We start from the raw sequence: 27,329 nt of genomic DNA, 5'->3' as shown, positions 1-27,329 counted from the left end.
ATGTACTGTCGAGATCACCGAATGATAGATCTCGGCCCATCAGAGAGTGTAAGGTACCTCGGCCATGGTGCTTGACTGTGGGTACCTGCTAGATGATTGACGTATGGGACAGCCGTGGCATTATCCAATTGAAGACGGATGGGGTGACCCGCCTGAAGGCAGTGAACCTGCTGTAGGATTAGCCGAACCGTTCGGATCCCCAGAGCAATGATCGGGAGAAGACTGGAATTGGTATTCACCAATAACCATTGGACCAGGAGATGGGCCTGGAAGAGGAAGGAGCTCAGATGCTACCCTTTGAAAGCCTGATTGACTTGCTGAAAACAAGCGGAGCGAAGGAAACTGCTTCCATTGTCGTCACCATTTTTCCTCAGAACCCTCCTAGCGAAAGGAATGAACTGAGGGGATGAATGATCAAGTGCGCGAGCTCCCTGTTGAAGGGCCACGACCTTGATTCGAGAGAGAGAATTACCATCCTTCTTGCGCAGGATCATTCTCAAAAAGGATCTGCTGGGCTGGAAATGAGGGAAAACTTGTCTAAGTTTAGCTGCCAGCCCAGGTGAGACGGTATCGCAAGTGATATAGACGACTCAGCGTAGTCCTGGAAGAGCGGCTAGAAAGTCGACCAAATAGGGCAGGACGACCATGCTTCTAGGGTGCAAGAGGAACAAGACAACCGCCATGACCCTTGCGAACACTCTGGGTGCGGTAGCCAGGCCGAAGGGCACGGTCGTGACTTGAAAATGCTGTTTTCAAATGGAAAGGCAAAGGGATTATTGTAGAGGGGAAAAATAGGAATGTGAGGGTAAGAATCCCGAATGTCGATGGATGCCAGAAACTCCACCTTTCTCTGTTGAAGTAATGGCTGAGCGGAGGAACTCCATCCGAAAAAGGAGGACCTCATCAATGGTTGTTAGGAGTTTGAGGTCCAGCATTGGTCTTAATTTTCATTCCCCCTTTTTGGAACCAAGATCCCTTAGATCTAGGCTGTCCTGGACAACACTTCCACTGCTGGTTGGGTCTGTAGAAAAGATAAGATCCCTTGTTAGTCTCCCGCTCAGAAGATTTGATAGGCCAGCTGTACTGTCTTCGGGGAAAGGTTACTTGTGTGAATCGAAGTAGTTAAAGGTCTCCGACCAGGAGACAATTGCTCAAGCAACCCATGTGGCGGCTAAGGAAGGGTAGAGCGCTGAACCCGAAGCCACAAGACGGAATGAACCAGATTTGCTATCCGACCGTCCGTGGTATTTTAATTGATGATAAATCGGGCAGGGATACTGGTAGGTATACCACAAGAAATTCTACCCGGTTAGTCTGCCAAGTGGGAGCATGCGGGGCTGCATCCAGCAGGTCAGGAAAAAAAACGCCTCGTCATCGTTGTGCAGAGTAACATAGCAACAAAGTAACATAGTTAGTAAGGCCGAAAAAAGACATTTGTCCATCCAGTTCAGTTTATATTCCATCATATTAAATCCCCAGATCTACGTCCTTCTACAGAACCTAATAATTGTATGATACAATATTGTTCTGCACCAGGAAGACATCCAGGCCTCTCGAACTCCTCGACCGAGTTTGCCATCACCACCTCCTCAGGCAAGCAATTCCAGATTCTCACTGCCCTAACAGTAAAGAATCCTCTTCTATGTTGGTGGAAAAACCTTCTCTCCTCCAGACGCAAAGAATGCCCCCTTGTGCCCGTCACCTTCCTTGGTATAAACAGATCCTCAGCAAGATATTTGTATTGTCCCCTTATATACTTATACATGGTTATTAGATCGCCCCTCAGTCGTCTTTTTTCTAGACTAAATAATCCTAATTTCGCTAAGCTATCTGGGTATTGTAGTGGTCCCATCCCCTTTATTAATTTTGTTGCCCTCCTTTGTACTCTCTCTAGTTCCATTACATCCTTCCTGAGCACCGGTGCCCAAAACTGGACACAGTACTCCATGTGCAGTCTAACTAGGGATTTGTACAGAGGCAGTATAATGCTCTCATCATGTGTATCCAGACCTCTTTTAATGCACCCCATGATCCTGTTTGCCTTGGCAGCTGCTGCCTGGCACTGGCTGCTCCAGGTAAGACACTGGCTGCTAGAAAATTAGGAACCCTCGATCCACTATCCTCTTAACAGGGAAGTGGAGAGGAATCGTCCGCCTTCTTGCATCATCCGCTAAATAGTGGCGATGCAAAGGGGGTGCTCGGACGCCAAAAAGGGGTGCCTTTGTACAACCCCAGAGTTCAGGTCCCCGGGTGGACAGGGCATGTTGTCTGGCGTTAGGCCTGGATGCAGAAGAGGATACATGGAGGCGACACTCCATGTGCTCGTCTGTTGATGGTGTGGGGAGATCGGTGCCCTTTAACCCCTTCATGACCCAGCCTATTTTGACCTTAAAGACCTTGCCGTTTTTTGCAATTCTGACCAGTGTCCCTTTATGAGGTAATAACTCAGGAACGCTTCAACGGATCCTAGCGGTTCTGAGATTGTTTTTTCGTGGCATATTGGGCTTCATGTTAGTGGTAAATTTAGGTCAATAAATTCTGCGTTTATTTGTGATAAAAACGGAAATTTGGCGAAAATTTTGAAAATTTCGCAATTTTCACATTTTGAATTTTTATTCTGTTAAACCAGAGAGTTATGTGACACAAAATAGTTAATAAATAACATTTCCCACATGTATACTTTACATCAGCACAATTTTGGAAACAAAATTTTTTTTTGCTAGGAAGTTATAAGGGTTAAAATTTGACCAGCGATTTCTCATTTTTACAACGAAATTTACAAAACCATTTTTTTTAGGGACCACCTCACATTTGAAGTCAGTTTGAGGGGTCTATATGGCTGAAAATACCCAAAAGTGACACCATTCTAAAAACTGCACCCCTCAAGGTACTCAAAACCACATTCAAGAAGTTTATTAACCCTTCAGGTGCTTCACAGCAGCAGAAGCAACATGGAAGGAAAAAATGAACATTTAACTTTTTAGTCACAAAAATTATCTTTTAGCAACAATTTTTTTATTTTCCCAATGGTAAAAGGAGAAACTGAACCACGAAAGTTGTTGTCCAATTTGTCCTGAGTACACTGATACCTCATATGTGGGGGTAAACCACTGTTTGGGCGCACGGCAGGGCTTGGAAGGGAAGGAGCGCCATTTGACTTTTTGAATGAAAAATTGGGTCCACTCTTTAGCAGACACCATGTCACGTTTGGAGAGCCCCCGTGTGCCTAAAAATTGGAGCTCCCCCACAAGTGACCCCATTTTGGAAACTAGACGCCCCAAGGAACTTATCTAGATGCATAGTGAGCACTTTGAACCCCCAGGTGCTTCACAAATTGATCCGTAACAATGAAAAAGTACTTTTTTTCACAAAAAAATTCTTTTAGCCTCAATTTTTTCATTTTCACATGGGCAACAGGATAAAATGGATCCTAAAATCTGTTGGGCAATTTCTCCTGAGTACACCAATACCTCACATGTGGGGGTAAACCACTGTTTGGGCACATGGTAAGGCTCGGAAGAGAAGGAGCGCCATTTGACTTTTTGAATGAAAAATTATCTCCATCGTTAGCGGACACCATGTCGCGTTTGGAGAGCCCCTGTGTGCCTAAACATTGGCGCTCCCCCACAAGTGACCCCAAGTCCCCAAGGAACTTATCTAGATGCATATTGAGCACTTTAAACCCCCAGGTGCTTCACAGAAGTTTATAACGCAGAGCCATGAAAATAAAAAATAATTTTTCTTTCCTCAAAAATGATTTTTTAGCCTGGAATTTCCTATTTTGCCAAGGGTAATAGGAGAAATTGGACCCCAAATGTTTTTGTCCTGAGTACGCTGATACCCCATATGTGGGGGTAAACCACTGTTTGGGCGCACGGCAGGGCTCGGAAGGGAAGGCACGCCATTTGGCTTTTTAAATGGAAAATTAGCTCCAATCATTAGCGGACACCATGTCACGTTTGGAGAGCCCGTGTGCCTAAACATTGGAGATCCCCCAGAAATGACCCCATTTTGGAAACTAGACCCCCAAAGGAACTAATCTAGATGTGTGGTGAGGACTTTGAACCCCCAAGTGCTTCACAGAAGTTTATAACGCAGAGCCATGAAAATAAAAAATTATTTTCTCAAAAATGATCTTTTAGCCTGCAATTTTTTATTTTCCCAAGGGTAACAGGAGAAATTTGACCCCAAAAGTTGTTGTCCAGTTTCTCCTGAGTACGCTGATACCCCATATGTGGGGGTAAACCACTGTTTGGGCACATGCCGGGGCTCGGAATTGAAGTAGTGACGTTTTGAAATGCAGACTTTGATGGAATGCTCTGTGGGCGTCACGTTGCGTTTGCAGAGCCCCTGATGTGGCTAAACAGTAGAAACCCCCCACAAGTGACCCCATTTTGGAAACTAGACCCCGAAAGGAACTTATCTAGATGTGTGGTGAGCACTTTGAACCCCCAAGTGCTTCATAGAAGTTTATAATGCAGAGCTGTGAAAATAATACGTTTTCTTTCCTCAAAAATAATTATTGAGCCCAGAATTTTTTATTTTCCCAAGGGTTACAGGAGAAATTGGACCCCAATAGTTGTTGTCCAGTTTCTCCTGAGTACGCTGATACCCCATGTGTGGAGGTAAACCACTGTTTGGGCACACGTCGGGGCTCAGAAGGGAAGTAGTGACTTTTGAAATGCAGACTTTGATGGAATGGTCTGCGGGCGTTACGTTGCGTTTGCAGAGCCCCTGGTGTGCCTAAACAGTAGAAACCCCCCACAAGTGACCCCATTTTAGAAACTAGACCCCCCAAGGAACTTATCTAGATATGTGGTGAGCACTTTGAACCCCCAAGTGCTTCACAGACGTTTACAACGCAGAGCCGTGAAAATAAAAAATCATTTTTCTTTCCTCAAAAATGATGCTTTAGCAAGCATTTTTTTTATTTTCACAAGGGTAACAGGAGAAATTGGACCCCAGTAATTGTTGCGCAGTTTATCCTGAGTATGCCGATACCCCATATGTGGGGGTAAACCACTGTTTGGGCACACGTCGGGGCTCGGAATTGAGGGAGCACCATTTGACTTTTTGAATACGAGATTGGCTGGAATCAATGGTGGCGCCATGTTGCGTTTGGAGACCCCTGATGTGCCTAAACAGTGGTAACCCCTCAATTCTACCTCCAACACTAACCCCCCCACACCGCTAACCCTAATCCCAACTGTAGCCATAACCCTAACCACAACCCTAACCCCAACACACCCCTAACCCTAATCCCAACTGTAGCCATAACCCTAATCACAACCCTAACCACAACCCTAACCACAACCCTAATTCCAACCCTAACCCTAAAGCTATGTGCCCACGTTGCGGATTCGTGTGAGATTTTTCAGCATCATTTTTGAAAAATCCGCGGGTAAAAGGCAGTGCGTTTTACCTGCGGATTTTCCGCGGATTTCCTGTGTTTTTTGTGCGGATTTCACCTGTGGATTCCTATTGAGGAACAGGTGTAAAACGCTGCGGAATCCGCACAAAGAATTGACATGCTGCGGAAAATACAACGCAGCGTTTCCGCGCAGTATTTTCCGCACCATGGGCACAGCGGATTTTGTTTTCCATAGGTTTACATGGTACTGTAAACCTGATGGAACACTGCTGCGAATCCGCAGCGGCCAATCTGCTGCGGATCCGCAGCCAAATCCGCACCGTGTGCACGTAGCCTAATACTAAAGATACATACCGCACACGCTGCGGAAAACGCTGCGGATGCGCAGCAGTTTCCCATGAGATTACAGTTCAATGTAAACCTATGGGAAACAAAAATCGCTGTACACATGCTGCGGAAAAACTGCACGGAAACGCAGCGGTTTACATTCCGCAGCATGTCACTTCTTTGTGCGGATTCCGCAGCGGTTTTACAACTGCTCAAATAGAAAATCGCAGTTGTAAAACCGCAGTGAAATGCGCAGAAAAACCGCGGTAAATCCACCATAAATCCGCAGCGGTTTAGCACTGAGGATTTATCAAATCCGCTGCGGAAAAATCCGCAGAGGACCAGAATACGTGTGCACATACCGAAACGGGGGGGTGGATCGGAGCGCGGGAGGGGTGGAACGGAGCACGGGGGGGGGGGGGGGGGGGTGGAACGGAGCACGGGGGTGGTGGAACGGAGCACGGGGGTGGTGGAACGGAGCACGGGGGGGTGGAACGGAGCACGGGGGGGTGGAACGGAGCACGGGGGGGGTGGAACGGAGCACGGGGGGTGGATCGGAGTGCAGGGGGGGTGATTGGAGCACGGGGGGTGATTGGAGCACGTGGGGGGGGGGGGTGATTGGAGCACGGGGGGGAGCGGAGCACAGGACGGAGGGGAGCCGGAGCAGTGTACCGGACAGATCGGAGGGCTGGGGGGGTGCGATCGGTGGGGGCACATTAGTTTTTCCAGCCATGGCCGATGATATTGCAGCATCGGCCATGGCTGGATTGTAATATTTCACCAGTTTTAATAGGTGAAATATTACAAATCGCTCTGATTGGCTGTTGAAAGTGAAACTGCCAATCAGAGCGATCGTAGCCACGAGGGGGTGAAGCCACCCCCCCTGGGCTAAACTACCACTCCCCCTGTCCCTGCAGATCGGGTGAAATGGGAGTTAACCCTTTCACCCGATCTGCAGGGACGCGATCTTTCCATGACGAAACATAGGCGTCATGGGTCGGATTGGCACCGACTTTCATGACGCCTACGTGGCGTCATAGGTCGGGAAGGGGTTAAAGTACCCGTTGCCCTTAAAAATCAGACCAGGTATGGCATCCCACGTAGAGGCTTCTTTCCAGTGAATCGCTCGTCAATTTGGTTGATGATATAAAGAGGCGAGTCCATCCTTTTCTGAAGCTCTGGCAATCCAAGGCAATATCCAATACATATTCAGAGCCTTGTTCTCAGAAAATCATTGGGGAGAGATCAGGAAATGAGACTTCCGTTTTCTAGATGCCTGTACGTTTCTAGATGCCTGTACATTTCTAGAATACTTGCGGCCCCTGCTAGCCGACGGCTCCCATGTAGGAGAGGGACCATGTATATCGGTCATGCGAGCACTCCGAGCCACAGAGGGTTCACGGAGGGATTCAATCTCTTGGTCAGAGAAACCATGGATTGCGGTTGGTGACAAAGTCCACTGAGGGGGACTAGGTACTCTGGAATAAACTGGGATCAGCGGTGGAGGGCTCCTGAGCTCATTTAGGGTGACCAGATCGGATTGATCATGTGCCCTTAAGACCAGGGAATACTGGTCGTGCGCCTTTAAGACGAGGGCATACTGGTCATGTTAAGAACCAGGACCTACTGGTCATGTGCCTTTAAGACCAGGGCATGCTGGTGAAGTGCTTTTAAGACCAGGGCATACAGGTCATATGCGTTTAGGACCAGGGCATACTGGTCAGGTACTTCCTTACCCGGGTACTGATGTAGAGTCGCTGTGCCCTTTTAATGCAAAAACCGTCACCCCTGTGTGAGCCGGCCGGATGGACCAAGATGGCCACCGGGAGATGCAGAGGTGGTAAAATCTCGCAGAGAGCGAGAAGCGCCAATTTGGGGGGCGGAGCCACAGACACGATGTGGGCGGAACCTCGAGACTTCCATGAATAGGCACAAGCCAGGGTCTAAATTTCTGCAGCTGGCGGGCGGTAGAAGTGAGGGGCGTTGTAGTGGCCGAGAAAATTGAGCGTTCCCGTGGCAGGCGAGAAGCGCCAGAAAAGCAGGCGGAGCCACCTTAGCGCGCCATAGTGTGGGCGCAGCTTCCAGGAGAGATCGGTACCCTTGAAGGGACCCGTCGCCCCTAAGATTCAGCTCAGGCCTGGCATCCCACGTCGCAGGAGAGGATACGGAGAGGCGACACTCTCCATGCTCACCTGTTGATGGTTCGGGGAGATCGGAACCTTGAAAGGATCCGTCGCCCCATTCGTCTGCGGCCTACACATTGTCCGAAGCCCAGGGCTAAATTTTTGCAGCCAGCCGGAGCGTTACTTCAGGGAGGTGGGCCACAGGGAAGCTGAGGCTGCCTGTCAGCATGTGAATATCCCACTGCAGAGGCCCACCGCTGACTGAATCCACTTCACCATGGGTGCGCGTCCCGGCATGGAGACGCAACGGATGACTGGGTTTCAGTGCCGAGGAAATGCGCGCACTTTACTGCAGGTCAGGTTTTGCAGCGTGGATGGTGCAGGGATAAAGATGTAAGCCTCAATCGACCATCCCTTTCTTAAGGAGGTGGAGAGGAACCGTCCGCCTCCTTGTGCCATCCGCTTTTGCAGTGGTGGGACAGTGGGGGCTGCTCGGACGCCATAGAGAGGAGCCTCTGTACATCCACGGAGTTCAGTCCCCGGGTGGACAGGGCCAGTTGGCTGGGGAAGAGGGTACGTGGAGGCGACACTCCATGTGCTCGTCCGTTCAGGTTGCGGGGAGATCGGTGCCCTTGAAGGGACCCGTCGCCCTTAAGGCTTGGCATCCCCCGTCGCAGGAAAGGATACGGAGAGACGACACTCTCCGTCCTCGTCTGTTGATGGTTCGGGGAGATCGGAACCTTGAAAAGATCCGTCTCCCTATTCGTCCGTGGAAAAAAAATCTAAAATCAAAAATGTAAAAGGTAAAAAATAAAATACAGAGTTTTGGATCTGAATAGCAGACCCGTCCGAGTGCCTCCTACGGACACTATGCAAGAACTGGTTAGCTGAGAGCCAGCTGGAGGGTGTATACTGAAGGGTAGGAGCTAACTCTTTTTGTATCACTCAGTGTCCGCCTCCTAGTTGCAGCAGCATATACCCACCGTATGTGTCCCCTAATGACAGTTATGCCGAGCATGCTGTACAAAACAGCAGCTCATTTTCTACAGCACTCCATATCAGAACCAACATGGACATATGTCAAGATAGCCAAAGCTGCCTTTTTGGAAAAGAGCATAGGTACTGACCAAGGTCCTTGATTCATTAAGGATAATTGTATCCTCAGAATGAGAAGTCATACGTCTTTCCAGGAATAACACAATTTCTGCCCATTATATGACCTGTATCCTACATTTTCACCAGTTTGCAGTCCTTCAATTTACTTTGAGCTGGTGGGAGGAGATTAGCCACTATGACGTCTGCTATTGCAATCTTAAATTGTATGGATGTCAATCAAACGGGGAGGAGTGAGGAAACATTTTTGTTAGAAGGCACAGCACGATCTTTCTGTGTCTCCCTCTGCTTTTCACTCCACCTTCCCTCAAGAAAGAGGCATTACCCGACAACCTCGCTGTGCTGGTTGTAGAGTTGAGCGAATTTGTTTGGATTCAGTCGCCGAATCTGAATTTGCCATATTCGTGCCATATTGTTACCCTATTCATGCCGAATGTTGTTCGGTTCGGAACATAGTCGGTAATTTACACCCATTGATTCTAATGACTTTTGGATGTGTTCGGCGAATATTGCAAAAACAATATTCGCTGCCGATCGTATTTGGAACTGAATCCGAACAAATTCAATCAGCTCTACTGGTAAGTCACTCTTGTCTCAAAGATCACAGATTTAAGCGTTTGATTTGTTTTTTTTCCCCCCACAGTAAATGAGTTAAGGGGAACCTGTCAGCAGATTTTGCCGCTATAAGATGCAGCCGCTGCCTTTTAGGGCTTATTTACAGGGTTCTATAAAGCTGTAGATAAGCCCCCCGGTCTGACCTGCAAGTGAAGAACAATAAATTATATTATACTCACCGGTGGGGGGGGGTAAGGGGGACGCGTTCCTGTGCGGTCCGATGGGCGTTGCAGGTCCGGGTCTGGCGCCTCCCATCTTCTTGCGACGACGCCCTCCTGCTTCTTCATCGCTCCCCAGCATCGGCGCTTCTGCGCAGGCATACTTATCTGCCCTCTTGAGGGCAGAGTAAAGCACTGCAGTGCGCAGGCGCTGGGAAAGGTCAGAGAGGCCCAGCACCTGCGCACTGCAGTACATTACTCTGCCCTCAGCAGGGCAGAGAAGCAGGAGGGCGGCGAGAATAAGGAGATGGGAGGCGCTGGACCCGGACCTGCGACACCCATCGGACAAGATCGTGAGTATAACATAATTTCTTTTTCTTCACTTGCAGGTCGGACCGGGGGCGTATCTACAGCATTATACAGGCGGCATCTTATAGCGGCAAAATCTGCTGACAGGTTCCCTTTAACCCCTTCATAACCTTCGGATTTTTCGTTTTTCCGTGTTCGTTTTTCACTCCCCTCCTTCCCAGAGCCATAACTTTTTTATTTTTCCGTCAATTTGGCCATGTGAGGGCTTATTTTTTGTGGGACGAGTTGTACTTTTGAACGACATCATTGGTTTTAGCATGTCGTGTACTAGAAAACTGGAAAAAAATTCCAAGTGCGGTGAAATTGCAAAAAAAGTGCAATCCCACACTTTTTTGCATTGCTTTTTTGCTAGGTTCACTAAATGCTAAAACTGACCAGACATTATGATTCTCCAGGTCAGTACGAGTTCATAGACGCCTAACATGACTAGGTTATTTTTTACCTAAGTGGTGAAAAAAAATTCCAAACTTTGCTTAAAAAAAATAAAAAAAAAAAAAAATACTCGTAGCGTCTCCATTTTTAATGATCTGGGGTCGGTTGATGGCTTATTTTTTGCGTGCCGAGATGACGTTTTTAATGATAGCATTTTGGTGCAGATACGTTCTTTTGATCGCCCGTTATTGCATTTTAAATTCAATGTTGCGGCGACCAAAAAAAACGTAATTCTGGCGTTTCGCATTTTTTTCTCGCTACGCCGTTAGTGATCAGGTTAATGCTTTTTTTTAATTGATAGATCGGGTGATTCTGAGCACGGCGATACCAAATATGTGTAGATTTGATATTTTTTTTATTCATTTATTTTGATTGGGGCGAAAGGGGGGTGATTTAAACTTTTATATTTTTTTTTATTTTTTCACATTTTTTTTAACTTTTTTTTTTTTACTTTTGCCATGCTTCAATATCCTCCATGGGAGGCTAGAAGCAGGCATAGCACGATCGGCTCTGCTATATAGCATCGATCATCAGATCGCTGCTATGTAGCAGAATTGCAGGTGTGCTGTGAGCGCCGACCACAGGGTGGTGCTCACAGCTGCCGGGGATCAGTAACCATAGAGGTATCAAGGACCTCTATGGTTACTATTCTGAAGCATCGCCGACCTCCGATCATGTGACGGGGGTCGGCGATGCGATCATTTCCGGCCGCCCGGCCAGAAGTGGTAGTTAAATGCCGCTGTCTGCGTTTGACAGCGGCATTTAACTAGTTAATAGGTGCGGGCAGATCGCTATTCTGCCCGCGCCTATTACGGGCACATGTCAGCTGTTCAAAACAGCTGACATGTCCCGGCTTTGATGCGGTCTCACCGCGGAGCCCTGCATCAAAGCAGGGGATCTGACCTCGGACGTACTATCCCGTCCGAGGTCAGAAAGGGGTTAAAGAAGTCAGGGGACAAAAGCGCCTCCTGAGTGGAGAAAGATTTCTCTAAAGAATAAAAAAAAAAAATATTTTAGTAATTTTCTCCTAACGGCTTTTACCATAATGGTTAATTAGTTTAATAATTTTGATCGATTTATACTTTTATAGAGACAGCGATACCAAATATGTACAATGCTCAAAAAAATAAAGGGAACACTCAAATAACACATCCTAGATATCACTGAATTAAATATTCTAATTGCAAACCTTTATTCATTCCATCAAGGAATGCGTTGAGAATAAAACAAAAATTAGCAATGTAAATCAAAATTATCACATGGAGGCCTGGATTTGAAATGATACTCAAAAACAAAGTGGAAAATCAAACTACAGGCTGATCCAACTTCAGTGGAAATGCCTCAAGACAATGGAATGATGCTCAGTAGTGTGTGTGGCCTCCATGTTCCTGCATGACCTCCCTACAATGCCTGGGCATAATTCTGATGAGGTGGTGGATGGTTTCCTGAGGGATCTCCTCCTTTACTTGGACTAAAGCATCCGCCAACTCCTGGACATTCTGTGGTGCAACGTGACGTTAGTGGATGGTGCGAGACATGATGTCCCAGATGGGTTTAATCGGATTCAGGTCTGGTGAACGGGCGGGCCAGTCCATAGCTTCAATGCCTTCATCTTGCAGGAATTGCTGACACGCTCCAGCCACATGAGGTCTGGCACTGTCCTGCATTAGGAGGAACCCAGGGCCAACCGCACCAGCTTATGGCAGTCAGGCTACCTCTGGCGAGCACATGGAGGGTTGTGCGGCCCCTCTAAAGAAATTCCACCCCACATCATTACTGACTGACGCACTGCCAAACCAGTCATGCTGAATGATGTTGCAGGCAGCAGATTGAAGACACCGTGTCTCCAGACTCTGTCACATGTGCTCAGTGTGAACCTGCTTTCATCTGTGAAGAGCACAGGGCGCCAGTGGCGAATTTGCCAATACTGGTGTTCTGTGGCAAATGCCAAACGTCCTGCACGGTGTTGAGCTGTGAGCACAATCCCCATCTGTGGATGTCGGGCACTCAGACCATCCTCATGGAGTCTGTTTCTAACCGTTTGTGCAGACACATGCACATTTGTGGCCTGCTGGAGGTCATTTTGCAGGGCTCTGGCAGTGCTCCTCCTGTACCTCCTTGCACAAATGCCGAGGTAGTGGTCCTGCTGCTGGGTTGTTGCCCTCCTATGGCCCCCTCCAAGTCTCCTGTTGTACTGGCCTGTCTCCTGGTAGCGCCTCCAGCCTCTGGACACTAGGCTGACAGACAGCAAACCTTCTTGCCACAGCTCGCATTGGTGTGCCATCCTGGATGAGCTGCACTACCTGAGCAACTTGTGTGGGTTGTAGAGTCCATCTCATGCTGCCACGAGAGTGAAAGCACAACCAACATTCAAAAGGGACCAAAACATCAGCCAGAAAGCATTGGTACCGAGATGTGGTCTGTAGTCCCCACCTGCAGAACCACTCCTTTATTGAGTGTGTCTTGATAATTGGCAATAATTTCTATCTGTTGTCTATTCCATTTGCACAACAGCATGTGAAATTCATTGTCAAACAGTGTTGCTGTTGCTTCCTAAGTGGACAGTTTGATTTCACAGAAGTTTCACAGGAGTTATATTCTGTTTGAGGGTTCCCTTTATTTTTTTGAGCAGTGTATACTTACTTTTTTTTTTTTTTTCATAATTTTTAATGGAGTAAAAGGGGACATGATTTGAATTTTAGCATTTAAAAAAAAAACCTTTTTTGGTTTTACTTACCTTGGGGAACTTGAATCTGCAATAATCTAATATCTTGTTCTATATATTTCAATAATGTAGCTTTGCAAAGTGTATATAATGGTCCTATGAAGCCCAGTCACAGGCATCACAAGAGTACAGTTATGCCAGGCGTGGGGACCTTCAACCTTCAAGCACTCTGATGACGTGGTTAGCCATCAACACAATGTTACAGGAGTACAGCACATCCCCCCAGGATTTACTGCAGTGGATGATTGCTGCTGTTAGAGGCAGATAATGGCTTCACCATACATGAAGAGAGGGGGGTCAACATTGGACGAACCACTATGTCCAAGGAAGGAATTAAAAAGGGACTGTCACTACAGAATGACTGTTCAAATCCAGTACATGAAGCACCGAGCACCTGTACTTGGTTTGGTCATTCTGTTCTGATAGAGTCCTTAAGTGTGTAGGACTAAACTGCAATCCTAAGGTCATCCACTGCAGTGCCTAGTAAACCGTGAAAGGAACATGATGCTTCCTAGTGTAACATGGCCCTTTTATTAGCTTATGTTAAAATAGTTACATAACCCCCTTATTGTACTTTTTCTTGGACACATACATCACTTCAATGTTTACATAAGTCTTGTAAAACTTACCTACAAGATCATCGCTCAGAAACGACAAGCCATCCACAATGTGGAAATCTGAATCTTTGGATTCCTTATTGTATATGGGGAAATTAAACTCTACTTCATACGAGCTGGTGTAAAATAAAATGGTGACACTTCAGACATAATTGAATTACTACACATGGGCTTTTTTCACCCCTTTCAAAAACATTTTTCTATGACAATTCTATAAGCATCTATTTAACTGTCTTTTCACACTGCGACTTGCAGGGAGTCTATGTGAGTCTTTGTAAAACAGGCTTCAGACAGGACCCTGATGGAGCCATAGAGTTACATAAGTCAAGGAGTCTAGTATGAAAAAGCAACATACTACTGCCAGTCTGAGAAATAAAAAAGGACACTACCGGAAAAAAAGCATGAGTCCAGACTTATCTACGGTACTTTGGATTCCATTTGCCTTATTTAACTCAATGGCTCAAAGATCAGCATTTAGACAGAAGCCCCAGACCGGCAAGAACGCAAAATGGAGTGTGATCTGCTCCATAAAAATCATAATTTAATATTTTATTCTTTTTCATTTATTTCTAATTTCTGGATTTGTTATCATTCAAAGGCAGAAAAAATCCTAACCATGGAAGAATTAAAGTTGTGTTATGTACTTCTGACTGTTGAGCATTTATACAGTAAGGCTGTGTTCATATCTGTCTTGGTGGCTCTAGAGCAAAATGCACAATACAGTATTTTTTTCCCCTTAAAATAATGGACACCTTAAAGAAACCAGATTCAAAGCTTATGGGGTCTATTGGGCAGTAATCGTGTCTATTGTGCAATAGATGAATTGCTGATGTGAACAGAGCGAACAAGGGGAATGCCAACTTTGCTGATATATTTATAAACCTAGAAAACATTTACTAAAACATTTATGGAACAGAAAACAGAATTATTACCGTTTTCCTTGTTGCTTGTTTAGTGTTATGTCCCAAACAAAGCAACCATCTTCACAAGCGGCCATCAAGTGCTGATCTGGGCTTGCAGGGACTGGACTTAGACGCAGGGGAGTAGACGTAGTATCCAGGGTGAGCAACTTGCTGAAAGGGTGATAAAATGAGATGTCAAGCAAGAGTAGATTGCTTTAGCTTAGAGCTATGGGATTGGTAAAAGGATCATTTGGTATATATTAGATATTTAATTCTCAATTGTCTTACATAATGTAGAGATACACACATAGCCATATATACACTCCATACCTGGCTCTAAAGGTGTATTCGTGATCAGGCACACCTATGTCCCATAAGATAATTCTCTTGTCATAAGATCCAGCTAATGAGAAAAAAAATATATGAATATGACTGGAATATAGGGATTTTTGTGTACTCACCGTAAAATCCTTTTCTCCGAGCCATTCATTGGGGGACACAGACCGTGGGGTGTATGCTGCTGCCACTAGGAGGCTGACACTAAGTGACACAAAAAAGTTAGCTCCTCCCCTGCAGTATACACCCTCCTGGTGCCTCTCAGCTAACCAGTTCGGTGCAAAAGCAGTAGGAGATCAACAACATATGAGCGTATAGCATATTATATATGAGAGTATAGCATGTCAAATTATAAAAACAAGCACAAGCTAATAACAAGGTAGGAGCTGTGTCCCCAAATGAATGGCTCGGAGAAAAGGAGTACACAAAAATCCCTATTTCTCCTTCGCCTCATTGGGGGACACAGACCGTGGGACGTCCCAAAGCAGTCCCTAAGTGGGGACAACAATAGATCAGGCCCTGAGTAACCGCTACTTACAAGTGCGCCACTGCGGCCTGCAGAGTCCGCCTGCCCAGACTCACATCTGTGGAAGTGTGGGAATTATAGTGCTTCAAGAATGCATGCAGACTGGACGAATCCGCAAGCTTGCAGCCATGCTTGCCGACGTCTGGTGCCTAGAACCCTCAGACAGGGAGATAGGCTGACATCTAGCACGGAAGGACTCCTGGATGGTGAAACGAATCCACCAGGCTAACATAGCTGATGAAAAAAGCTAAATCCTTCCTGTGACCATCAGGAAGCCCCCTTCTTATCGTCGGGAAGCCCAAATAAAGTGTCCAACCTTCGGAAGGACGCCGTCCTCGATACGTACCTACTCGGAGCACTCGCTTCGTCCAGATTATGGAGAACCCATTCCGTTTTGTGGACTGGAGCAGAAAGAGATGAGAGAAGGACGATGCCCTTGTAACAGTGGGAATACAATACTACCTTGGTAACAAGGGAAGGGGATGGCCTGAGGACAACCTTGCCTTGATGGTAATAAGGAAAAAAGTCTGAAAGAACAGAGCGGCAAGCTCTGAAGACTTATCAGGATGACAGGAACGCAGAGAAAAAAAAGTAGACGACCTTCCCAGATAGTAAAGTCTGTCCGGATCAAAAAAGGAGTCTACTGTAAGATCCCCAGGAGCATTAAGGTCCCAAAGATCTAACGGTATGCGGTAGGAAAGAACCACAGGTGAAGGCTCCCTGCGAGGAAGTCCATATTTGCAGTTGTGTTGCAATAAGGAAAAATACTAGTGCCGCAAGCGTGAAATCCTGACATGGTCAGTGCGGGTCTCCCAGGATCACTGGGGCCCTTCCTGCTTCTAAAAGATCTCGGAAGTAGTTGAAGAGGGGTTATGGAAATTGGTACCATGGAAGAACAGAGCATGCACTGCGATGCTCTTGGATCTCGAGGCTGAACCATGAACTCGAGTACAGGTGTAGGATTAGCTGTACTGTTCGGATCCCCAGAGCAATGATCGGGAGTAGAAGACTGGCATTGGTATTCACTAATAACCATTGGACCAGGAGAAGGGCCTGGATGAGGAAGGAGCTCAGCGACTACCCTTTGAAAGACTGATTGACTTGCGGAAAACGAGCGGAGCGAAGGAAACTGCATCCATTGTCGTCACCATTTTTCCTCAGAACCTTCCTAGCGAATCGAATGAACTGAGGGGATGAGTGATCAAGTGCGCAAGCTCCCTGTTGAAGGGCCACGACCTTGACTCGAGAGAAAATTACCATCCTTCTTGTGCAGGAGCATCATCAAAAAGGATCTGCAGGGCTGGAAATTAGGAAAACTTGTCTAAGTTTAGCTGCCAGCTCTGGTGAGACGGTATCGCAAGTGATATAGACGACTCAGTGTAGTCCTGGAAGAGCGGCTAGAAAGTCAACCAAATAGGGCAGGACGACCATGCTTCTAGGGTGCAAGAGGAACATGATAACCGCCATGACTCTTGCGAACCCTCTGGGTGGGGTAGCCAGGCCGTAGGGCAAGGTCGTGACTTGAAAATGCTATTCGCGAATGGAAAGGTGAAGGGATTATTGTAGAGGGGAAACATAGAAATGTGAGGGTAAGAATCCCGAATGTTGATGGATGCCAGAAACTCCACCTTTTTCTGTTGAAGTAATGGCTGAGCGAAGGAACTCAATCCGAAAAAGGAGGACCTTGTCAATGGTTGTTAGAAGTTTGAGGTCCAGGATTGGTCTTACTTTTCATTCCCCCTTTTTGGAACCAAGGCCCCTTAGATCTAGACTGTCCTGGACAAACCTTCCACTGCTGGTTGGGTCTGTAGAAAAAATACGATTCCTTGTTAGGCTGCTGTCACACTAGCAGTATTTGGTTAGTATTTTACATCAGTATTTGTAAGCCAAAACCAGGAGTGGAACAATTAGAGGAAAAGTATAATAGAAACATATGCACCACTACTGCATTTATCACCCACTCCTGGTTTTGGGTTGCAAATACTGATGTAAAATACTGACCAACTACTGCTAGTGTGACGGCAGCCTTAGTCTCCCGCTCAGAAGATTTGACTGGCCAGCTGTACTGTCTTCGGAGAAAGGTTAGTTGTGTGAATCGAAGTAGTTAAAGGTCTCCGACCAGGAGACCATTGCTCAAGCAACCCATGTGGCGGCTAAGTAAGGGTAGAGCGCTGAACCCGAAGCCACAAGACGGAACGAACCAGATTTGCTATCCTACAGTCCATGGTATTTTTAATTGATACATCGGGCAGGGATAATGGTAGGTATACCACAAGAAATTCTACCCGGTTATTCTGCTAAATGGCAGAATGTGAGGCTGCATTCAGCAGGTCAGGAAAAAAAAGTCTCTTGCCATCGTCGCTCTCTTGACCGTGCAGAGTAGAAAATTAGGAACCCTCGATCCACTATCCTCTTAACAGGGAAGTGGAGAGGAATCGTCCGCCTTCTTGCATCATCTGCTAAATAGTGGTGATGCAAGGCGCTCGGACGCCAAAAAGGGGTGCCTCTGTACATCCCCCGAGTTGAGGTCTCTGGGTGGACAGGGCAGGTTGTCTGGCGTCAGGCCTGGATGTAGAAGAGGATGGTGTGGGGAGATCGGTGCCCTTTAAAGGACCCGTCGCCCTTAAAAATCAGATGAGGTATGGCATCTCAAATAGAGGCTTTTGTCCAGTGAATCGCTCGTCAGTTTGGTTGAAGATATAAATAGGAGAGTCCATCCTTTTCTGAAGCTCTGGCAATCCAAGGCAATATCCGATCCATATTCAGAGCCTTGTTCTCAGAAAATCATTGGGGGAGAGAGATCAGGAAATGAAACTTCTGTTTTCTAGATGCCTGTATGTTTCTAGACGCCTGTACGTTTCTAGGATACTTGCGGCCCCTGCTAGCCGACAGCTCCCATGTAGGAGAGGGACCATGTATATCGGTCCTGCGAGCACTCCGAGTCACAGAGGGTTCACGGAGGGATTCAATCTCTTGGTCAGAGAAACCATGGATTGCGGTTAGTGACAAAGTGCACTGAGGGGGACTAGGTACTCTGGGATAAACTGGGATCAGCGGCGTAGGGCTCCTGAGCTCATTTAGGGTGACCAGCTTCGGATTGATCATGTGCCCTTAAGACCAGTGAATACTGGTCGTGCGCCTTTAGGACTAGGGAATACTGGTCGTGCGTCATTAAGACCAGGGAATACTGGTCATGTGCCTTTAAGACCAGGCTGGTCATGTGCCTTTAAGACCAGGACATACTGGTCATGTGCCTTTAAGACCAGGACATACTGGTCATGTGCCTTTAAGACCAGGGCATGCTGGTCAGGTACTTCCTTACCCGGTCGCCCCTGTGTGAGCCGGCCGGCCGGACCAAGATGGCCACCGGGAGTTGCAGAGGTGGTAAAATCTCGCAGAGAGCGAGAAGAGCCAATTCTAGGGGCGGAGCCAGACAATGTGGGCGGAGCATCGAGACTTCCATGAATAGGCCCAAGCCAGGGCCTAAATTTCTGCAGCCGGTAGAAGTGAGGGGCGTTGTAGTGGCCGAGAAAATGGAGCGTTCCTGTGGCAGGCAAGAAGTGCCAGAAAAGCAGGCGGAGCCGCCTTAGCGTGCCATAGTGTGGGCGCGGCTTCCGGGAGAGATCGGTGCCCTTGAAGGGACCCGTCGCCCCTAAGAATCAGCCTGGGCCTGGCATCCCACATTGCAGGAGAGGATTCGGAGAGGCGACACTCTCCGTGCTCGCCTGTTGATGGTTCGGGGAGATCGAAACCTTGAAAGGATCCGTCGCCACATTCGTCTGCGGCCTACACATCGTCCAAAGCCGGGGGCCGGAGCGCTACCTCATGGAGGTGGGCCACAGGGAAGCTGAGGCTGCCTGTTAGCATGTAAATATCCGACTGCAGAGGCCCACCGCTGACTGAATCCACTCACCATGGGTGCGCGTCCCGGCATCGAGCCGCCGCGGATGACTGGGTTTCAGCGCCAAGGAAAGCGCGCGCACTCTACTGTTCTGCTGCAGGTCAGGTTTTGAAGCGTGGACAGTGCAGGAGAGGATACGGAGAGGCGACACTCTCTGTGCTCACCTGTTGATGGTTCGGGGAGATCGGAACCTTGAAAGGATCCGTCGCCCCATTCGTCCGTTGAAAAAATAAAATCTAAAATAAAAAATGTAAAAAGTAAAAATAAAATACTGAGTTTTGGGTCTGAATAGCAGACCCGTCTGTGTGCCTCCTACGGACACTAAGCAAGAACTGGTTAGCTGAGAGCCAGCAGGAGGGTGTTTACTGCAGGGGAGGAGAGAACTTTTTTTGTATCACTTAGTGTCAGCCTCCTAGTGGCAGCAGCATATACCCACCGTCAGTGTCCCCCAATGAGGCGAAGGAGAAATATCAATGTTTACTAATAAAGAAACATATGCATGAGAAAATTATACATTAAAGGGAACCTGTCACCAGGTTTTACATATTTAAACTAAATCCACTGCCCTTAAGTCATCCTGAACAGCACTCCAGCAACCTGTTCAGGAGTTCCCATCACATCTGAGAAAACACGCCAAATAATCCTCCCGTGTTGTAGCCTAGTTGGTGCAGTCTGGTCCAGTGGCACAACAGATTTGTTGAAAGTCTCTGCCAGCTCCCAGAATACGTAGAGACACTATACAGCATGGAAGATATAGAATTTTTGAATTGGCAGGGACCTCCAGGGTCATCGTTTCCAGCCCCCTGCTCAATGCAGGATTCACTAAACCATCTCAGACAGATGTCTGTCCAGCCTGTTTGAAGACTTCTATTGATGGAAAACTCACGACCTCTCACGGCAGCCTATTTCACTCATTGATCACACTCACTGTCAAAAATTTTTTTTTAATATCTAATCTGTATCTTCTCCCTTTCAGTTTCATTCCATTGCTTGTCATGTTTCCATGTACAAATGAGAATAAGGATGAGCCATCTACACTGTGACAGCCCTTTAGATATTTATTGACAGCCTTCTCTTAGCCTTCTTTTTTGCAAGCCAAACATTCCCAGATCCTTCAACCATTCCTTGTAGGACAGTTTGCAGTCCACTTACTATCCTGGTAGCTCTTCTCTGAACTTGTTCCAGTTTTTTTATGTCTTTTTTAAAATGTGGTGCCCAGAACTTGACACAGTATCCCAGATGAGGCCTGACCAAGGAGGAATAGAGGGGGATAATTACTTCACGTTTTTAGACTATGCTTCTCTTAATAAACCCTAGAATTGTGTTGGCCATTTTTTTTGCTGCATCACACTGTTGACTCATGTGCAGTCTGTGATCTATTAGTATACCAAAGTCTTTTTCACACAGTTCTGAGTTCTTTTCCTCCCATTCTGTAGATGTTATTTTTGTTTTTTGTGTCCAGATGTAGAATATTGCATTTCTCCCTGTTAAATACTGTGACGGCAACATTTATTCTCAATTATGCCAGGTGTATTTTAAAGTAGGTCAAGAGACATAAGCCATTGTTCATATGAGCCTGAATTCTGACACTTGAATTAATGCTTGTTGAAGGGCTGCATATTATATCAGCTCCTACAGTTTATTGCGCTGCTATCCTTGGAGGACAGGGCCGCAGGGTCATTGAACAATCAATGTTTGCTAATATATTGATTACCAATTGTATAAATCCATGCAGCTTGTTAAACATTGAAGGGCAAACTATGTAGATTGATAGAATACTCAAAGAGTTAAACTCATCCCACCTTTCCCTTGACCGGTGGATGATAGCCTGAAGGACAGCACTTCCAACAAAGTAGACACTCCAGCTCCAGCAAGATGGATAAAAAGTTGCAAATTTTATTAATCCAAAGTGGCAATAAAAGCAGAAAAATTCCTTACAAAAAGTGGACCAGACAGGTGTTTGTAAGAATATGGCTACGCGTTTCGACCTATAGCGGTCTTACTCATGCCCATGCAGCTCCAGGAATGAGCGCGCTATATCTCCCATACAGGCTTAAGACACGCCCCCCATGTCACATGACAGGTTCGTAAGGTCCTAGAGCTACAAATGTCTGAACATATTAAAAATAGACTATAACATACACAACATACTAAAGCACTAACAATAGTGATACATAATTTCACTTTTCTTGTTCATGCCTGCAGGATAACGAGTATTTAGATTGTAGATCCAAAAATTATGTATCCCTATTGTTAGTGTTTTAGTATGTTGTGTATGTTATAGTTTATATTTAATATGTTCAGACATTTGTAGCTCTAGGACCTTACGAACCTGTCATGTGACATGAAGACGCCTGCTGACTAGAGAGGCTTTTTGGATCTACAATCTAAATACTCGTTATCCTGCAGGCATGAACAAAAAAAGTGAAATTATGTATCACTATTGTTAGGGTTTTAGTATGTTGTGTATGTTATAGTCTATTTTTAATATGTTCAGACATTTGTAGCTCTAGGACCTTACGAACCTGTCATGTGACATGGGGGAGGCGTGTCTTAAGCCTGTATGGGAGATATAGCGCGCTCATTCCTGGAGCTGCATGGGCATGAGAAAGACCGCTATAGGTCGAAACGCGTAGCCGTATTCTTAAAATCACCTGTCTGGTCCACTTTTTGTAAGGAATTTTTCTGCTTTTATTGCCACTTTGGATTAATAAAATTTGCAACTTTTTATCCATCTTGCTGGAGCTGGAGTGTCTACTTTGTTGGAAGTGCTGCTGCTGGACGTCTGGATCAGGACGGGCTCCTGTGCTCCGCTTTCGATGGTCTGGTTGGTGAGCTGGCTGCGACTTTTTTAGTCGTTTTTTTTTCTTGTTTTTGTAGCCTGAAGGACAGTTGTGAATATAAAAAAAGGGACCTCGATCCTTCTGCAGAGAGACTTTACATAACAGCAGCCAGGTACCACGGCTTCAACCAGATAAATGGAGATTAGATCCACAACACATCACTGAGCCAATGGAGATGTTTGTAGCACCTAGGTTGGGACAACCATATCACCTGGCCATGTGCCTCAATGGCTGGTCGTTACCTCCTCTGTGGGTGCCTGCCAAAAGCACGGTGCCACTGATGGACGGCCTTGAAAGCCCTGAAGTCGCTGCTGCTCTAATCTCTGCGAGCCAGTGGAAGGTTGAGACTCTAATTTGCACTCTCTTATGTACTTGCTGGGACTGTATTATATGTTATTGTCTGTTGGTGGTACAATAAAGTATCGTCACACTGTTTTACCCTCACCCTGTGTTGTCTGAGTAGTATTATGCCCATGGGGAAGGTGTGCAGGCGTTTAGTGGGATTAGCCCTGGTGCATGCGGTCTTCCTAAAGACGAGAGCACCCATTGACCCTTGTGTCTCCATAAATACCATTCTATTAACTGCTGCCCATTGTTCAAACTTATTAAGATCCTTCTGAATCCTCTCTCTTTATTGTTAGCTATCCCTCTTAGCTTTGCATCGTCTGCAAGTTTGATTATTTTACCTTCAGTTCCCTTATCTAGATAATCCATAAAAATGTTGAACACCACTGGGGCCAGGGCAGAGTCTTCTGGTACCCCACTTGAAACACTCTTCCAACTGGATGTGCAACCATTTATTACCACTCTGAGTACGATCACTGAGCCAGCTATGAATTCACCTAACCGTAGCTATGTCAATCCCAAACTAGGCAATTTTTTCAATAAGGAAAGTATGTGATGCTTTATCAAATGGTTTTCTGAAGTCGAGATATACTATATCTACTGCATTTCGCTGATCCACCCAGTCAGTGATTCCATAATAGAAGGAAATTAGATTAGTCTCGCATGACTTGTTTGCTACAAACCCATCCTGGCTCTGGTTAATTACTGCATTCTTATCCAAGTACTTACATACATGCTGTTAAATAATTTGTTCAAAGATCTTTCCTGGTATAGCAGTAAGGCTCATTGGCCTGTAATTTCCCGACTCCATCTGTTCTGAACACAGATCATATTCAGGGCTGTGGCATAAGAGATAGTGTACACACTATTGTTGGTGACAGTGTTACTTTATTAAAGGGGCTTCCCTTGCACCTCGGCAGCACTTCAATGTCCATGTCTGCCACGCTGATCTTTGCTGTAATCAGTGTTCTCACACCGATCAGAGCAGAAAGCTTGAAAATAGTCGCAGAGACTAAAGTGCTGCAGGGAAAAACTTTGATAAAGTACTACTGGTGATGGGCAGGAAAGTGGCAAAGAAAACTCGTTTAATGAAGTAAAGCAATGTCCAAAGCAGGATTGGATACATTACCTTTCCCTTTACAGTCTCTTGGCGCTAAGCAGTAAGAACTCACAAATTAGCAAAAGATCTTGCTACTTAGTGAAAAATAATATACAGGCTGCTGCCTGGGATATAACAGTTTTCCTTGCCGCTTCACCATCAGAAGTATCTTATGAGAAATAGGTACTTTATCGATCTCTCTGCCGCTCCACAGCTTCAGTCTCCACACAAATACATATTTTAAGTTTTAATTAAGTTGATTTTTGCAGATTGGCCAATTTAAAAAAAATAAAGAAAAAAAATTAAAAAAAAAGGGGAGGTCTCCCATACACTCCCCTGCCACCACCACTACTGGCCTTCTACTTACTGAATAGGAAGGTGTCCTGCGTTGGGCTGAAACACATGATGGAGATGGCCTTTTTATGAGCTTTTATCTCTCCATAGCATAATCCAACTTTAGGCTCCATTAGTTTTATAACACCAAATCTTCCACCAGCAGCTAGAACATTAATTTTTCTTTTCTGTCCTTCTTTGCAAATCATTGTTAGAGTTGTCCATGCCAGAGCGAAGAACTCCTACATTTTATAAAGAAAATAAGATACTGGTATCCTAATAAACTAATGTTTTAAAATAAGATAAAAAAAACCCCAAAAAACACAAACAACATGCCTGCACACAATGCATATCTTCCGGTACCTGGTCTGGAAAAAGGGAGACCCTAGAATAAAGCTGGGAAAACTACAGTTGCCCAAGGATCAGGGCTGTTAACCCCTTCCTAATGCATGGGGGGTATTTTCTGGCCTCTCAGAGCCAACACTTCAGGGGGTGGGCATTGGAGAATTTTAAGGATTCAGGGGCTGTGGTACTTATACATCTGGAGGGAAAGGATAATATTTTGGAACTCTCAGAGTCAAATATTCTTAAAGCCAAATCCAATAATGCCCCAACCCTCGCTCTTCTGCATAAAGTGTGGCGAACCTGTAAAAAGCTGTGGGGTATAGGAGACTATTCTATATATACTCCTATATGGAAGGATCCAGGCTTGAGTGAGCAATGTCATCTGGAAGGGTTTGTAGAATGGAGAAAACAAGGGCTGAAATATTTCTATCCGTTATATTTTGAAGGACACTTGTGTACATTTGATCACCTAAAACAGACGATCCAGTTACAAAACTCTGGCTTCTACAAATATCTACAGTTAACCCCTTAGTGACAGAGCCAATTTGGTACTTAATGACCGAGCCAATTTTTACAATTCTGACCACTGTCACTTTATGAGGTTATAACTCTGGAACGCTTCAACGGATCCCGCTGATTCTGAGATTGTTTTTTTGTGACATATTGTACTTCATGTTAGTGGTAACATTTCTTCGATATTACTTGATTATTTGTGAAAAAAACGGAAATATGGCGAAAATTTTTAAAATTTTGCAATTTTCAAACTTTGTATTTTTATGCCCTTAAATCGGAGAGATATGTCACGAAAAATAGTTACGGTAATAAATAACATTTCCCACATGTCTACTTTACATCAGCACAATTTTGGAAACAAAATTTTTTTTTGTTAGGGAGTTATAAGGGTTAAAAGTTGACCAGCAATTTCTCATTTTTGCAACACCATTTTTTTTTTAGGGACCACATCACATTTGAAGTCATTTTGAGGGGTCTATATGATAAAAAATAACGAAGTGTGACACCATTCTAAAAACCACACCCCTCAAGGTTCTCAAAACCACATTCAAGAATTTTATTAACCCTTTACGTGCTTCACAGGAACTGAAACAATGTGGAAGGAAAAAATGAACATTTAACTTTTTTTTTTGCAAGCATCTTAATTCAGAACCATTTTTTTTTTATTTTATTTTCACATGTGTAAAAACAGAAATGTAACCATAAATTTTGTTATGCAATTTCTCCTGAATACGCCAATACCCCATATGTGGGGGTAAACCACTGTTTGGGCGCACCGCAGAGCTTGGAAGTGAAGGAGCGCCGTTTGACTTTTTCAATGCAGAATTGGCTGGAATTGAGATCGGACGCCAAGTCACGTTTAGAGAGCCCCTGATGTACCTAAACAGTGGAAACCCCCCACAAGTGACACCATTTTGGAAACTAGACCCCTTAAGGAACTTATCTAGATGTGTGGTGAGCACTTTGAACCCCCAAGTGCTTCATGGAAGTTTATAACGTAGAGCTGTGAAAATAAAAAAATCGCTTTTGTTTACACAAAAATGATCTTTTTGCCCACAAATTCTTATTTTCACAAGGGTAACAGGAGAAATTAGACCACAAAAGTTGTTGTGCAATTTCTCCTGAGTACGTTGATACCCAATATGTGGGGGTAAACCACTGTTTGGGCGCACCGCAGAGCTTGGAAGAGAAGGAGTGCCGTTTTACTTTTTCAATGTAGAATTGTCTGGAATTGAGATTGGACGCCATGTCGCGTTTGGAGAGTCCCTGATGTGCCTAAACAGTAGAAATCCCCCACAAGTGACCCCATTTTGGAAACTAGACCCCCCATGGAACTTATCTAGATGTGTGGTAAGAACTTTGAATGCCCAAGTGCTTCACAGAAGTTTAGAATGCAGTCGTGAAAATAAAAAAAAAAATTTTTTTTTTCCACAAAAAAGATTTTTTAGCCCCCAAGTTTTAATTTTCACAAGGGTAACAAGAGAAATTGGACCCCAAAAGTTGTTGTCCAATTTGTCCTGAGTATGCTGGTACCCCATATGTGGGGGTAAACCACTGTTTGGGCGCACGGCAGAGCTCGGAAGGGAAGGAGCGCCGTTTTGGAATGCAGACAGATAAAATGGCCTGTGGGCGTTATGTTGCGTTTGCAGAGCCCCTGATGTACCTAACAGTTTTTATTTTCACAAGGGAGAAATTGGACCCCAAAAGTTGTTGTCCAATTTATCCAGAGTACGCTGATGCCCCATATGTGGGGGTAACCCACTGTTTGGGCGCACGGCAGAGCTCAGAAGGGAGGGAGCACCATTTGACTTTTTGAGCGCAAAATTGGCTGTCGTGTTTGGAGACCCCCTGATGTACCTAAACAGTGGAAACCCCCCAATTCTAGCTCCAACCCTAACCCCAACACACCCCTAACCCTAATCCCAACCCGATCCATAATCCTAATCACTAACCCTAACGATAATCACAACCCTTACCCCAAAACAACCCTGTCAACCCTAACCATAACCCTAATCAAAACCCTAAATCCAACACACCCCTAATCCTAATCTCAACCCTAACCTCAAACCTAACCCTAATCCCAATACACCCCTAATCACAACCCTAACCTTAACCCTAATCCCAAACCTAACCCTAATTCCCAAGCGTAACCCTAATGCCAACCCTAACCCTAATCCCAACTCTAACCCCAACCCTAACCCTAGCCCTAAGGCTACTTTCACACTTGCGTCGTTTGGCATCCGTCGCAATCCATTGTTTTGGACAAGAAACGGATCCTGCAAATGTGCCCGCAGGATGCGTTTTTTGCCCATAGACTTGTATTGCCGACGGATCGT

At 45.6% G+C, this 27,329-nt stretch overlaps 1 protein-coding gene and 1 long non-coding RNA gene across 4 annotated transcripts in view; one reads left to right on the top strand and one right to left on the bottom strand.

Annotated features, from left to right (window-relative positions):
- Positions 1 to 27,329, bottom strand: part of LRWD1 (leucine rich repeats and WD repeat domain containing 1) — a 70,161-nt gene that overhangs the window by 18,417 nt on the left and 24,415 nt on the right. For all 3 annotated transcript variants that reach the window (XM_069761320.1, XM_069761319.1, XM_069761321.1), the window contains 4 exons: positions 24,170 to 24,377; positions 15,083 to 15,155; positions 14,783 to 14,923; positions 13,863 to 13,966 (listed from right to left, as the gene is read on the bottom strand). In XM_069761320.1, coding sequence (XP_069617421.1) covers positions 13,863 to 13,966; positions 14,783 to 14,923; positions 15,083 to 15,155; positions 24,170 to 24,377 — 526 coding nt within the window. The remainder of the gene's footprint in view (positions 1 to 13,862; positions 13,967 to 14,782; positions 14,924 to 15,082; positions 15,156 to 24,169; positions 24,378 to 27,329) is intronic.
- LOC138672890 (uncharacterized) overlaps positions 1 to 27,329 on the top strand; it is a 49,064-nt gene that overhangs the window by 11,189 nt on the left and 10,546 nt on the right. The gene's annotated exons all lie outside the window — the stretch shown is intronic.

The sequence above is a fragment of the Ranitomeya imitator genome, chromosome 3 (genome assembly GCF_032444005.1).
Source record: "Ranitomeya imitator isolate aRanImi1 chromosome 3, aRanImi1.pri, whole genome shotgun sequence".
NCBI classification, from domain to species: domain Eukaryota; kingdom Metazoa; phylum Chordata; class Amphibia; order Anura; family Dendrobatidae; genus Ranitomeya; species Ranitomeya imitator.
Note: the sequence above shows the minus strand (reverse complement) of the source record. Positions and strands in the feature narration are given on the sequence as shown.